Genomic DNA, 14,756 nt, shown 5'->3' with positions numbered 1-14,756 from the left:
GGATGAATGCAACAAACAGCAAGGCAGCTCAGCTTGCAATGCTATGGCTGTGGGGTTCGTGCAGGCAGAGCTCTGGGTTCCCATTTTGCCTGGCTTTGGGATGTCTGCAGCAAGATCTCTACCATTTTGTATGGGAGCAAATAATCTCTAGCATCCAGGTTGCTGCTCATGATATATCCCAGTCTTCCTGGCTGTCACTTTGTGATACTTTTCAAAGCCTTCTGATACTCTTTGATGCCTTGGCTGCTCCCTAACACCTCTGTCCTCCTGCCATGTTGACTCACGTCTCCCACTTTGAAGCTGGCTTTGCAGATCATCTCCAGCCCTGTCATCATCACGCTGCAGCAGGAGGTGCTCACCTGGCCCAATGTCTGGCAGTACTGCTTGTTCTGCAGATGAGCAGCTGCCTCCTCATCTCTTCAGCTACAGTAGTTTTTCTCAGGGCAGTTAGATGCAGTCATGCTCCTCTGGATTTGGTGTGTTAAATCCATGCTGCATGGCAGCAGTCAGTGCAATACAAAGGTGTTCTGTGTGCCATAGCATTTCTCCAGGGGCTGCCAAAGGTAGAAGCACAACACAGCACCATCCTTCTGACAGTAATGTCTGTGAGTGTTAGACATGTGAGCACTGCATCATCCCCAGCGTGTCAGTGCTTTTCCACACCAACCTGACTCTCACACTCTGCACTGAATGTAACTCTGCTCTTGTGGAGACAAATGCTTTCTGTCACATCCTCCATCCCTGCAACCATTTGCCGGTAGGCAGCTCTTGCAGAAGAATCAAGCAGCAGAACCTTGTGCTCACCCTACAGCATGCAAATGCTATGAAAGCAGAAATAACCTGGCATGCTCTGGGTCTGCAAGGCTGCACAGATGGGAGAGGTAGATTGTGTTTTTGCAGTGGAAGTTTCCAGTATTTTCAGTACATAGTGTAGGCCCTAACTGAATGTATAACCCTCTTGTAAAACAGCTGTATAAGTAGTTTTTCCACCAAGAAAGTTGCTGAACAGAATTAAGTTCAGACTGGGGGCATTCTGACATGGGGAGAATTGAGACAAGCACAAGATAAATACAGGGTGGGTAGAGCCCAGCACAGGACAGAATGAATGTACTGACTTTTGGAAACATTGCCCTTCTCTGTCCGCAGAAAAGTACAAGGCAGACCTAAAAACAAGAGGTTGGTAATTGACCTTCTATGGAAATGAATCCTAGCCACAGTCTCGAGGAGTCTGTGAGCCTGAGATGCTCAACCAATGAGAGCCATGAGAGCATCACCTGCAGTGGGTTTAGGGCACAGAACAGAATTGATTTCACTGACTGGTGTGCAGTTTCTCCCTTGCCAATAGGGGATGTGCGCGCAGTATTGCAATAATGAATAAGCACTGCTGCTATCGCTGCCATCTTTGCCTAACTAGAAATCTTTGACTTTGAGAGTTTCTCACACAAGGGGAGAGGGTAAGAAAGTAAAGAGGCACAGAAAACTAAGGGAAACTGCTCTTCTTTATCTTATCTATAAAAATTGATACGATGCTGTTGTGCATTTTTTTTAATTTTATTTTTATTTTTTTGCTAATGTCAGTTAGATTGTTTTAAAATATCCACACACCAAAATCTGACTACCAAGCAAATGTAATGAAAATGAAATGAAGGTGAGTTAGTGGAAAGCACAAGGCCATATTATATTAGGCTCCAGCAAATTTACAGGCAGTCACTGCACGAAGAGGTAGATCTGAGTTGCACATTATATGATTCCCACAAAGATTAAGGAAATCTGAAGCTTTCAATATATTTTTTTAATTCTTTTTTCATTTCATTTTTAAACACCTGACCCAGACCCCAACCCTCACAGGAGCTGTAAAGATAACAGCATTAACCAGCAATGTAACTCTAATCCTAACCCTTACCCTGATTCTAAAATCGTCCCTAACTCCAAATGCAACAACAAAAATGATGCTAGAAGTTTGTAGCAAAAGGAACCTTAACCCTGATCATAATCCAAAAAAAAAATCATTATGGTAACAATAATCTTTACCTTAAGAGTAATATTAATCAGAGCCCAGATGATGCCTGCATCCAATCAGAAGCATGCTTTGCATTATTTAAGAGTTGTATTTTTTCCAATGAACTCTCTCTATTATCACGTTTATAAAGTAACAGAGTCTGTTCTTTTTCTCCTGACACTGTGCCTTACTCCTGACATCCCCTGGAAATGACCCAGATAGGGCACCATCAAAGTAATGCTAATAGTAATGTCAATCCTAAGGGTATCTCTAGCCTCAGTGTTAATGGGACGCTAACAACAATCCCAACAGCCTTAAACATTCTGGTGGTGTGAAAGAGGTGCTGCCTTGCACATGCTGGGCAGTCCCATTGCCTGTTAAATGCAGGCGGCAGCATAGAAACATGATGCCCGTGGTCAGAATGCCCTGTGGCAGATCCTGGCACCGGAGAACTGACCGGAGAACCATGAGAGAACTGACAACAAATCACGCGACATCAGAACCGACCCACTGGTTATTTACAAGCCTTGGGAGACCCAGACAGGATCTCAGAGTGGTGAATGTAGGTACAGAAGTTGTTACTACTCTGTTTTCTTCTAAAAGAAGTGTTTTTTTTTCATCTCAGAAGTTTGGGGGGGGGGGGGCGGGAAAGGGATATCAATTTAATTACTCATTAATTTATTGACAGACATTCACGTTTGCTACGTTTGGAGAAGTTTTTATTTGTTTGCTGTGGTTTGATTTTTTTTTTTTCTTTTTTTTTTCCCCCTTCCCTCCTCTTCCATCTTTGTGTTCTTCCCCTATAATCAAAAGAACGGATCCCCAGGGTCTGTCCCGCAGACGTTCTTTCCGTGGTCTCTGCTGCCACCTGCTGGCCAATAAGCAGAACTGCCACTGTTGGGCGTTTGGTGCCGCAGGAAGCACAACGCAGATCTGAGTTCTGACCGGTCTACGCAGCAAATCCGCCAATCTTTATTGCGATAAGCCCTCCAGACAAGAGCATAAAGTCTTTGCCTGAGGGCAGGGTTAGTAGTAATGGATGTCAGCTTTGAAATTTCCAGTCCATTCACCATAGCACTTTCTGCCTCCATGTCCCATAACCAGAGCAGCTATGCTGGCATGCTCTCTTGGTTTCTGTCTAAACCACTGTACTATATCCATCAGTTCAGCTGCTGTATTATGGGCAGCAGGGTTTGGGGGGTGGACACTGGTCAGGGCACTCCCACCAGCCTATCCTGCATTTTTTTTTTTTTTTTTTTCATTTTTGGGTTACAATCAGTCAGATCTCAAATAGATCTAGTCCAAATGGAACCTCAAAATCTGACCTTTTAGTGCCTTCATTTACAGAGTCCATTTTATACAGATTCCCTTGTACAGGGCCCCCATGGTCCTCCAGACAGTTGTTACTGATCTTCCATAGGAGAATGATTGAATTAGGTTTTTTCCCATCAAAACTGCCACCTGTCTTTCCAATTTTTCAACACTATCATTCAATAGCTGATTTGCATCAGCCTGAGCCTCTTCAGTTATGTTCAGACAGTTCAAGGCCATTAAAAGTGGCCATGCCACCATGAACACAGCTAACTGTCATTCTCAAGTTGTAAGTATGTCTTTGCTAAGACCATGGAAATACTCAGTCAGGTGGGCCAGGGACTCATGGACCCTCCCTCCGTCCCACACAGGGCCCCATTTTTCAGTGACAGAAGCAGTGCTGCATTTTGAGGATCCTAGGAATCCCAGGACATGCCCTGACAAAAGGTCATTCAAAGGGGTAGTCTTTCCCCATCCAAACAACTCCATGATATTCACAGAATCACAGAACTGTAGGGGTTGGAAGGGACCTCCAGAGACCACTGAGTCCAGTCCCCCTGCCAAAGCAGGTTCCCTACACCACGTTGCACAGCTCAGCATCCAGGCAGGTCTTGAATATCTCCAGAGAAGGAGATTCCACAACCACCCTAGGCAGCCTGTTCCAGTGCTCTGTCACTCTCACCATAAAGAAGTTATTGCACACATTAGTGCAGAATTTCCTATGGTGCAGTTTCTGTCTGTTTCCCATTGTCCCTCCTCCACACACTGCTGAAAAGAGTCTGGCCTCACCTCTTTGCCCCCCACACCTCAAATATTTATAGACCTGGATCAGGTCCCCTCTCAGCCTTCTTTTCTCAAGGCTAAACAGACCCAGTTCCCTAAGTCTCTCCTCATAGGGGAGATGCTCCAGGCCCTTCACCATCTTTGTGGTCCTCCACTGGACTCTTTCCAAGAGATCCCTGTCTTTTTTGTACTGGGGAGCCCAGAACTGGACACAATATTCCAGATGAGGCCTCACCAGGGCAGAGTAGAGGGGGAGGATCACCTCCTTCGACCTGCTGGACACGCTCTTTTTAATGCACCCCAGGATGCCATTGGCTTTTTTGGCTACAAGGGCACACTGCTGGCTCATGGTCAATCTGTCATCCACCAGGACGCCCAGATCCCTCTCAGCAGAGCTCCTCTCCAGCAGCTCTTCCCCCAGCCTGTACTGGTGCATGCAATTATTTCTACCCAGGTGCAAGACTCTACACTTGCTTTTGTTAAACCTCATCCGGTGTCTTACTGCCCAGCTCTCCAGCCTGTCCAGGTCTCGCTGAATGGCAGCACAGCCTTCAGGCATGTCAGCCAATCCTCCCAACTTCGTGTCATCAGCAAACTTGCTGAGGGTGGTCACACAGCTAGAAAACGTTGTCAGCATTGTGTAGTATGAATAAACCATGGTTTTTGATCTAAATGTCAGAGTGAGTGTGGTGTGAGTGAGACACAGAACAGCTGCAGGGTGAGTGCCGAGTCCCGATCCATGTTTCCTTCCTCCTGTGAGGGAAATGGCCAGACACGGACAAAGTGAAAGACTGTGTTGTCTGTCCACTCATATGTACTTTCTGCTTGTATGTAAGAAGACGGGAGTTTGTACTCTGTAGATTAGTAAGATTGTCCTGAGGAGAGGTGTACATTCCACCCGACCAATGAATGTCAACCCATTTATGTAATACTATGTACTGCTTGCGAGGAAGTGTGTGAGGGAGGTGGTTCAATCAGTGCTGGTTCTGTGGCACAGTGTTTATAACTGAAGAATACAGACTGTATTAAGGGAGTTTATGTGAACTGAAGAACTGTACGTTTTGACAAACTGTTTTGATGGTATAAGAAAGTGTAATTGTTAATGATATATGGAAGTGTACTTGAGGGAATGTGGAAGTGTATCTGAGCATACAAACAGAGGAAGCATTTACAGAAGAAAAAAGGTTAAAGTGAGTTTACCTGCACTGACATGAGAGCAACACCCTGAACCTCTGCCCTGTGAGCTGAGCAGAGCAGAGCAGAGACACAGTCCTCATGTATCAGGTAGTGTTATTCTGCTTACCAAATGAATGAGTTCACTACAGAAGAGGCAAATCTTCCCCTCTGCTCCATTTGTGGCATACTCTGGAGTTCAAGACATTGCAAAGCTATGGCACATCTACTTTCTTTCAATGATGACGCCTTAGTATGCTCTGGGCTGTCATTTCAATTGCATCTAAAGAAGTCTAGGGTCATGCCAGCTGACAGGAAGCTGGCAAATGTTGTCTCATTGTAAGGAAGAGCAAGAAAGATGACATGGGCAATTATGGACCTGTCAGTCCAGAGCCTGGTAAAATTATGGAGAAAATGATGGTGGGAGTTATGGAAAAACAGCTGAAGGACAATTCTGTCATTGGTTGCAGCCAACACAAGTTTGTGAGGCGAAGGTCCTGTTTAATTTAAGCTCATTCTGTGACACAGTTATCCGTTTAGTTGACCAAGGGAAGCCAGTTGATGTAATCCTTGAGGATTTCAGTGGAGATTTTGATACTGTTTCTCACAACAACCTTCTGGACAGAATGTTCTGCATATGGCTAGACAGAAACACAATGTGGTGGGTGAGCAGTTGGCCAGTAGGTCAGTCCCAAAGGATTATAGTCAGTTTTTTCCATCAGGCTGGTAGATGGTCACTGTCGGGGTCCCCAGGGTTCCATTTTGGGGCCACTTTCCTTTCATGTTTATGCAGATGACTTGAATGCAGGACTAGAAGACGTTCTGAGCAAGTTTGCTGATGAGACCAGATGAGGAGGTGCTGTTGCCTCCACTGAGGGTGGAGAGGACTTGCAGAGAGATGTGGACAAGTCAGAGTGTTGTATTAGGCGAAATCGGACCCTCGGGATGTAACGTGATAGGCCCTCCCCTGCTGGGTCATGCATATGTAAAAAAGATAAGGATGAAACTGGATACCTATATAAGGGACCCTCACATTCCAATAAACGCCATTTTACCGCTCACCATAATGGTGTAACAAACAGCTGTGACTTGGTCGGGGCCGTCGATACACATTCACAAAGGGACTTGACTTTCCAGGTTACCAGATCGAGGTAACAAATGGTGCCCCGTGTGAGGCAAAGTCCTGGAGGTGAGTGTGCGACGGCTAAAACCGCGCTGACGGACGCGGTATCCACGGTTCGAGCCCGTGGAAGCACTCTCGGTGGGGTGCAAAGGGGAATGCAGCGCTGCGCCTATCCTACGACCGATAGTTCGTAGAAGACCAGGAAGACTTCAGGTCTCTGGGTAAATGTATTCCGTCATTAGAGTAGTATTGCAACTTTGTAAAACCTACTATGATAGGAAAGCTACGCCTTCTAAGAAGGACATTGCAGTCGTCATTAGTTGTCTTGAAAAGGAGAGGGAGCTTTCCTCTCCTCGGGTGATTTTGGATCACAATAAGCGGGACTCTTTAACTTTTTCGCTCTGTGAGCGCGCAATGAATGAGCAGAAAGATGCTGAGTTCAAAACGTGGGGGTTGGTGCTTGGGGCGCTGAAAGCGGCTCGGAAAGGGAAGACTCGGCTTGGGGCTGCTTTGGGAATTGGGTCGGGAGGCTTTTTCTCTTGCAGATGTGAGGATTTGAAAGACAAAGACAAGGTGGCGGGAGCCATCCAGACCGCACCCATCACTCCGGCTGAACAACGAGCAGATGGCCCCGTCCAGCAGCATTCCACACATTCCACATCCTTATCTCTTGACCCGCAGAAGCCTTCCTCTGAGGCCCCATATCGGTATCCAAAGCAACCGGTATCTTCTGCACTCCTTCGCCCATCCTTGGGGGTGGGGAAGGGGAGTGAGCAGGGGCGGGAGGATGGGTCCTTTCCTCGAGATGGGATGGGTTGTGGGTGTGGTTCCGCCCCGGGGGGCGGGGTGGATAGGACTAACCAAGATGGAAGCCAATCCTCATCAGCGGGGGCGGAGGCAGAGGCGTTCCTAATCATAATAACCCTTCCCCAAGAGGGTGGGCTACTGGTCCAGCTCTACCTGGGGGGAGGGAGAGGGGAGAACAAGAGCGACCAAGTCTCGGATTGGTCAAAGATAAGGGAGGCATTCCTTTTTATCGTTAATTGGGGGCCCGGTCAGGGGGCCCCGGGCTCGAGTGGAGTCTTTGAAGCTGAAACAAGACCAGCTGACGAGCGAGCCACGGCAGCCCGAGTTGGAGTCGGTTAAACTCCTGCTGACAACTTGGAGGAGAGGAAGAATGCTTAGGATAAACTGTATTGATTATTGTCACTGTCTTTGTGATTGTTAAAGGTTTATGGTATATGAAAGTATAAATGCAAATGGTATATGGAACTGTTAATGTTATAGGGATGTGTAAACATGAATGCTATATGGAAGTGGAATTATTAATGTTACATGGAAGTGTAATTGAGGGTTCGAGTAGTGGAATTGTGAAAAACAAAAAAACGGGAAAAAGATTATAGAAGAACAGTGAGTTAAAATATTGAATGTGATCTGCTCTAGCCAGAGAAGTTTAAGTGCCAGCAAGAGAACGCAAACCCCCGCGCTGCCCCTCCTCACTGCTTACCCCCCCCCGCCCCTCGGCTCCGCCGCTTGTGAAAGTAAACAAATCGTTACTTCTGAATGGGGACAAAAGCAAAGCATTCTGAGTGCTCGTGCCCCTGGTTCAGTGTTAATCACTTCCCCTTCTGGGATCCGTATTACAGACAAAGTTTTCTCCCTCTTTGTCTGCAGTGCTGTTTAACCTCTGAAGATCTCTTGCTAGTCGGAGCAAGAATGCCTTCATTTTCTCCCAATAATATACACACTTAGGGGACTAGGGTAGGGACTTGGACAAATTTGTTGATGGAGCTTGAAATTGTATGGAGGGGGAATTGTGGTGGTGGAGTTGGATGGAACGGTGGCAACTTTACTAGAGCAGGATCTGAAGATCCCAGGATGAGTTTTGCCCGTAGTGGGCTGAATGCAATGTGCACACAGCAGTGCAAAGATATTTGTTTTCTGACAGTTTCAGGTGCATCTCACTCTATACTGCATCAAGACTTACTATATTACCCATAGATGATTTTTGTAACAATAGAAATTAGTGACTATAGCTGTTAATAACTTTTCTGAGTAGTTTGTATTGTAGAGAGATCTAATATAGTGGTTTGTTATGTTTTATGAGCAGGTGTTCCACCTGGGCTCTGTATCATGCACTGGCCATGCATATATGGAGTACATGTGAAAAAAACCCTGCACAGGAGAGAGTCTGTGATGGGTGAGAAAGGCAAAGTGCACTTTGAAGCAGGGGACGCCCTGCTGGCACTGCCTATTGCATCCATCACTATTCTGTTCTTTTTCTCTCTCCTTTTGGTGGTTTGCCACCTCATAGTTATCGATAAGTAATAATACATGAGCTTAGAAATTTCCATTTATAGAATTGTCTAAAATGAATGCTTGAATGAGTGTGTATATGTCAACTCAAAAATTATGACGTTACATGTAATCTTCTGTTTAGTGTATTATCAGTCAAGGTTTTGATTGAGTGATGATTATGTTAACATTTAAGTCCCCTGCAGCTCAGCGACACTGGGCCACTGCCATCGTGGTCCTTGGTGTGCTGCGACACATCAAGACAGACAATGGCTCGTACTTCATCTCGAGATCTACTCAAAGAGCATTGGGGAATATCTCACTCGACAGGCATCCCTGGGAATTCCCAGGGACAAGCATTGTGGAAAGGACCAACCGTCTCCTGAAGGACAAGATACATGTCCTTGGGGAGCGGGAAGGTCACAGAGGTAGGATCCTGGTAGCCCAGCAGGCAGAAGTATTGGCACAGCACATTATGCAATCAATCATTTTGAACGAAGAGGTTATGCCGCAGTAAAGGACAGAGAATCAGAAAAAATTTTATGGGTCCCGTCAAGAAGAATAAAACCTGATGCAGTCATCACCCAAAAGGGCGGTCTGGGAGAAACGGAAAACTAATCGAATGCTGAGTACTTTTCTTTCAGGCATGCTGTTTTACAGAAAAGAGCTGCAATAGATTTCCTGCTGCTGGCTCAAGAGGCACAGGTGCAAGGACTTTGAATGAGAAAATGGAGTTCCAGCAGATATATGAGAAGCTTTGAGCAGAAGGATGAACTGTATAATATAGCCCAAGATGCCTTGAAAATACTAACTAAAGAAGCACTAACATTATTACACACTGCACCACATACCTCTGCATGTTTACGTCACTTTTTAAATAACTCACCACAAAAATTTATATAAGTACTAACACTTTTATATACTAGGATTAGGATCGGCACTTGCATTGTAACGGGGCATGGTTTTGTTAAGCATGGGGAGAGGGAGATGTTGTATTAGGCGAAATCGGACCCTCGGGATGTAACGTGATAGGCCCTCCCCTGCTGGGTCATGCATATGTAAAAAAGATAAGGATGAAACTGGATACCTATATAAGGGACCCTCACATTCCAATAAATGCCATTTTACCGCTCACCATAATGGTGTAACAAACAGCTGTGACTTGGTCGGGGCCGTCGATACACATTCACAAAGGGACTTGACTTTCCAGGTTACCAGAACGAGGTAACATCAGAGAAGTGGGTACCAGTTGGTACTAAGCACCAAGTGCATAACGTATAACAAGAACAAGTGCCTGATTGTGCACCGCAGAACATAAAGGACTTCAAACTCTGGGAGAATGTGCAAACGAGGGCACTGGAACTGAGAGATCTGAAGTTCAGAGTTTCACAGGGATTGACTGCTTGTTCAGACTGGGCCCTTCTCACATCCCTTCTCACATCCTGCAATGAAACATAGGTCTCATATGGGACATGAACCTCACAGCGTCCTTGCACCACATGTAGAGCCTGGGATCTTCTGTCCCCATGTCTTTCATTTAACATCATACGGACCTCCAACCCATTGCCCCAGGAAATGCCAGGAGCCAACATGAGAGACAGGATCTCTCTACCACTGGTCTTGCAATCAGGGCTTGACCTGTCTGCTTCGTAAGGCAAAGGAGAGGTTTCTTAGCATGCCAGTGCCTTTGCCTGCCTGTAGTCATGGCTTCCAGTTATCTTCTCTAACAAGTCCCTTGGGAAGCTTACTTGGTAATGGCCCTCAGTGGGCCCATTAATACTCCAAGAAACTTCACTGTTACTTCCGACTTTGTCTTGTTGAGCACTTTGTGCAAACTTCTCTCTGCACTAGAGGCTGATGAACTCAGCATCAAATGCACCCTGGGGCCCATTATAACCTAAAGAATCTCCTGTGCCTTATGCCATCTTGTTATCTTCTTCAGGTTATCAGAACTTGTTCAGCAAAAAGGAGGGATATCTGGAGAGAGCTTAAAGAATCCAGTATAAATTTATTGTCTATTTATTTATAGTTGGGTTTAAAGAAGACATTAAAGCAGCACTGTGCAACTGATACCAATCCAGGATGTCCCAATGAGTTCTGTACTGTTACTGTGTTGACAAAGGTCCTTCTCAACCTCCCCACCCAATTTCTGCTCACAATGGACCTATGGGACTTGCATCACTTTTCTTCACATCACTCTTCTCCTCTGCATTCATCCGCTCAGTGTTAAAACTGCTTTGCACCAACTCCCACTGGCTTTCCTCAGAGAACCAGCTACACATGGAAAAGGAAAGATTTCTCTTTTTTATCTGGCCAGCAAATGGAAAGAAAGGTGATGCAATTGAATGAACAGTAAAACACAGTGATCAACTGCATGCCATGTTCAAGCCGCATCTATTGAAGTTTGTCTTTCATATGGAATACTTTTAAAAGAAATGATTTATTCTGAGGTAGGATAGGATAGATTGAAACACAGTGAAGTAGTTGACAACAGAGGCCATCAGACTCTGAGAGATGGAGCAAATTCCAGTAATCTTCCTGGGATAGATCAGCCAGGTAGTTGAGAGGTATCAACTTAAAATTGATCAGGACTTGTGAGTATTTCACACATTGAGATGGGTTAACACATTCTCATTGATTTATATCTTTGTCTCCAACTCTGTTTTTCACTTTTACTGACATTAATGAACATCTTTCAGACTTCGTGCCTTAATAAAAAAGAGACAGTGATTGAGAAAAAGAAAAAGTATAAGAAGAAAAAGAAAAAGAATAGATAGGAAGGGATAGATCAAATCACAGTGAAGGAGTTGACAACACATTCCATCAGACTTTGGGGAGATGGAACAAATTCCAGTAATCCCCCTGAAAGTCAGAAATCAGACAGATAATTGGGAGGTATCTGACTGAACAAAGAGCAAGGGATGGAGAAATCTGGAGGGCAGTGGGAGTAGTGTGTGCCCAAATGGCCTGCTGAAAACATGCCCTTAACCATGGCCATTTCTTTAGGAGAGCTGAAAAAACTTGGAGGATGAGGCACATCAAATAGGCAGCAGGGAAGAGTAGTGCTGGGCACCAGGCTACAGTCACAGGGCATTGGCACTGGCACCGCTGTCTGTGTCTCTGAACCTGAAGGCATTTGTGTCCAGCGAACACAGTTCTGGAAAACATTGTAGTTTCAGTAAAAGAAAAAAAAAGACATCAAATCACCTCAAAGATTCATATTTACAACTTAAAATGGAACAAGACTCATGAGAATTTTTCATGTTGAGAAGGGTTAACACATTTTCATTGATTTCCATCTTTGTCTTCAATTATTTGTTTCAGTTTTATTGACATTTATGATCAACTATTAAGCTTACAGCCTCAAAATAAATAAATAAATTAAAAGAGATACATTTGCATCTTGCACATGGCCTGATGCCCCTTTCACCTTCACAGTTCCCACAAGTCCTTCCATGCCGGAGAGTATGAGATCCAGCAGAGCACCTCTCCTCTTTGGTTCCTCCACTGCTTGGTCAAGAAGCTGCCATCTGTGCTCTCCAGGGATCTGCTGGATGCCACATGCCCTGCTGTGCTGTCCCTGCCACAGATAATGGAGTGACAAAGGCCACCAAATGGGACAAGGGACAGACAACATCAGATTCCCATCTGTCTGCAGAGGGCACCTTCCATTTACTCTCCCTGATCAGGAAGACAGGAAAAGACACTGATGGTCTCCTCTGTTTGCCATTTCCATTAGCTCTGACCTGTCTGCTCTTCCATCCCCAGGCAGAGCTCAGTGCACTCTCACAGAGGGCAGTCGCCCTTCTTTGTCTCCTCGCCCATCCATCCTAAAGACTCGGTATCCCCCTTGTGCTACAGTGCAGTTGTGGAAACCATTAAACTGTGTCCCCATGGTCCAAACAGGAGCTCAGGCCTGCAGCTCTACCAAGATTTCTAGCTTCTTGTGTGTTGGTGTTTGCATTAGTGCAAAAGCACAGAAGTAAATATCCTAATTGAAAAGCATCACTGGACATTGCCTGACTGGATAGCTCATCTATAGAATCAGTGTGCAGAAGGTGGCACACAAACATTAGACCGATCGTGGGTCTTGGAGGTGACGTAGCAGCACGGACACACCATGGGCATGGCTTTCCTGAAGGCCCTGTGCTGCTCTTGTAGCTGTGAGTGAATTCACCGGACAGCCGGTGCTATCCCCTCTCTGGCCCTCAGCTGATGCCCAGGAAGGAGGTGTCTATCTCAGGGATTTCCCACACGGTTTACAAGCACTTGCAAACATCAGGAGCAGCCCAGGCACCTTGGGCATCACCCAGTGTCTGTGTGTGAGCTGCTGCCTCCCAGCTGAAGGACCGAGGACTCAGAGCAGGAGCTCACATGCAGGCAACTCCTTGTGCACTTCTGAACTGAACCAGAGAAATCCCAGCTCCTGTGGTTCTGTGGGGAGCCGAATCCCATTTCAGCTCCAGGATTTCTGTCAAGGGATGAGACTCCTGCGCTGCCTCAGCTGGATCACTGCCCTGCACAGGGAAAGTCCAAACCTCGCCTTCCTTGTCTGGTTGCCCTTATTGTTTCATCAAACGATCTCTGGGAGCACTCCCCATATGTCTCCAATCAGTCACTGACCACTGGACATGTGGTGGTTAATTGAGTGGATTTCAAAGCACAGTCATGATGCTGTTGTCTTTCAGGAGCTGTTGGCCATGAGGACCCAGGGACATGTCAGGGGAAATGAGTGGGAAGGATAAAAATGACATAATCTGCTGCTTGCTTGTCCAGGTTCCTGGGACACAGGGAGCTCATAAAAGTGGGCAGAGCTGCAGAGAGACAGCTGTGCCCAGGAGCAGATCTCGTGCACAGCACAGCCTGCAGGTGACAGAAGGAGAGGAGAGAAATTGGAGAGAGCTTGCAGGATGTGTGTGGTGTGAGCGGGCTGTGAACTCACTGCAGGAGCATTGCTCACAGACCATGACAAGGTAAGTCTCACAGCTGACCATGAGCTGCTTTTAATTAAGGGGTAACTATAACTGGGACATCCCATAGGAGATCTGACTGCAGGCACTGCATGTTTCTTTACTGTGGAAAAAGCTTTCTGCTCCAGCTGAGACGGGTGCCCAGGGCTGTCCTGCAGAGCAGGGTCCCTGCTGTGCCCCAGGGGCTGTGTGCCGGGTATGGGACTCTGCCGCCTGCCAGGCTCAGCACTCAGCCTGCCCGGGGAGCTGCCCAGGGCGCTGCGGGGAGACGTGTGGGGTAAGGAGCCCCCGGCAGGGTTTGTGCTGCCACAGCTGCTGCCTGGGGCAGGGGATCACAGCTCCACTGCACAACTGAATGTTTCTGAGGGCACTTTGCAAGAGGAGAGCCAAGGCAGGGGGTTTCCATTTCCTGTTCTGAGGCAAAGAGGTTTGGAGTCAGAAATCTAAAAGGGGCAATAAGAGTTCTGAGAATTTTTCATCAATCAATTGCTTGTTTTGTGAACACTCACACATGATGTGCTTTCAGTCTCCCCTTTCTCGAAGGATGGAATTATCTTCATTTTCTGTAGGCATGAATAATTCACTTATCCTACAAACAGGCAGCATTTTCTAACTGAAACTGAATGCCACAGAAGCTCGGGTAGGGGGCTCTAAGAGCACTTGGGGTAAAGATATGAGACATGAAACAGATGAAAATATCCAGGGAGAAGGGATAAGAAAATAAGAGGAAGGTTAGAGCTCCATATGCTGCTTCTGCTTAAGGAATGCTGATCTACATGAAATTAAATGCAAGTAATGGTGCTAAATGTACACTGTTGTAGGAGAATTAAAACATTTCATAGTATAGCAGGAGTAGTGCCTCTGAGAATGGTCTGGACTTGTCATTATCTTCTGCACTCTGAGCAGGACTCCAAGCCCAACAACAGCAGATGCTCAACAGCAGCTCCATCAGTGAGTTCCTCCTGCTGCCGTTGGCAGACACGCGGCAGCTGCAGCTCCTGCACTTCTGGCTCTTCCTGGGCATCTACCTGGCTGCCCTCCTGGGCAACGGCCTCATCAGCACAGCCGTAGCCTGCGACCGCCGCCTGCACACCCCCATGTA

At 46.3% G+C, this 14,756-nt stretch overlaps 1 protein-coding gene across 1 annotated transcript; it reads left to right on the top strand.

The window, feature by feature from the left end:
* The first annotated feature begins 6,311 nt into the window (after window positions 1–6,311).
* Window positions 6,312–9,836, top strand: LOC146758658 (uncharacterized). The gene is made up of 2 exons (XM_085514606.1): window positions 6,312–9,112; window positions 9,345–9,836. The coding sequence occupies exon 1, from the start codon at window positions 6,615–6,617 to the stop codon at window positions 7,533–7,535; it is 921 nt and encodes a 306-aa protein (XP_085370732.1). The 5' UTR covers window positions 6,312–6,614; the 3' UTR covers window positions 7,536–9,112; window positions 9,345–9,836.
* Window positions 9,837–14,756: the final 4,920 nt, after the last annotated feature.

Source organism: Coturnix japonica, chromosome 13, assembly GCF_054131305.1.
Source record: "Coturnix japonica strain WE chromosome 13, WE-NBRP24, whole genome shotgun sequence".
Lineage (NCBI taxonomy): Eukaryota > Metazoa > Chordata > Aves > Galliformes > Phasianidae > Coturnix > Coturnix japonica.
Note: the sequence above shows the minus strand (reverse complement) of the source record. Positions and strands in the feature narration are given on the sequence as shown.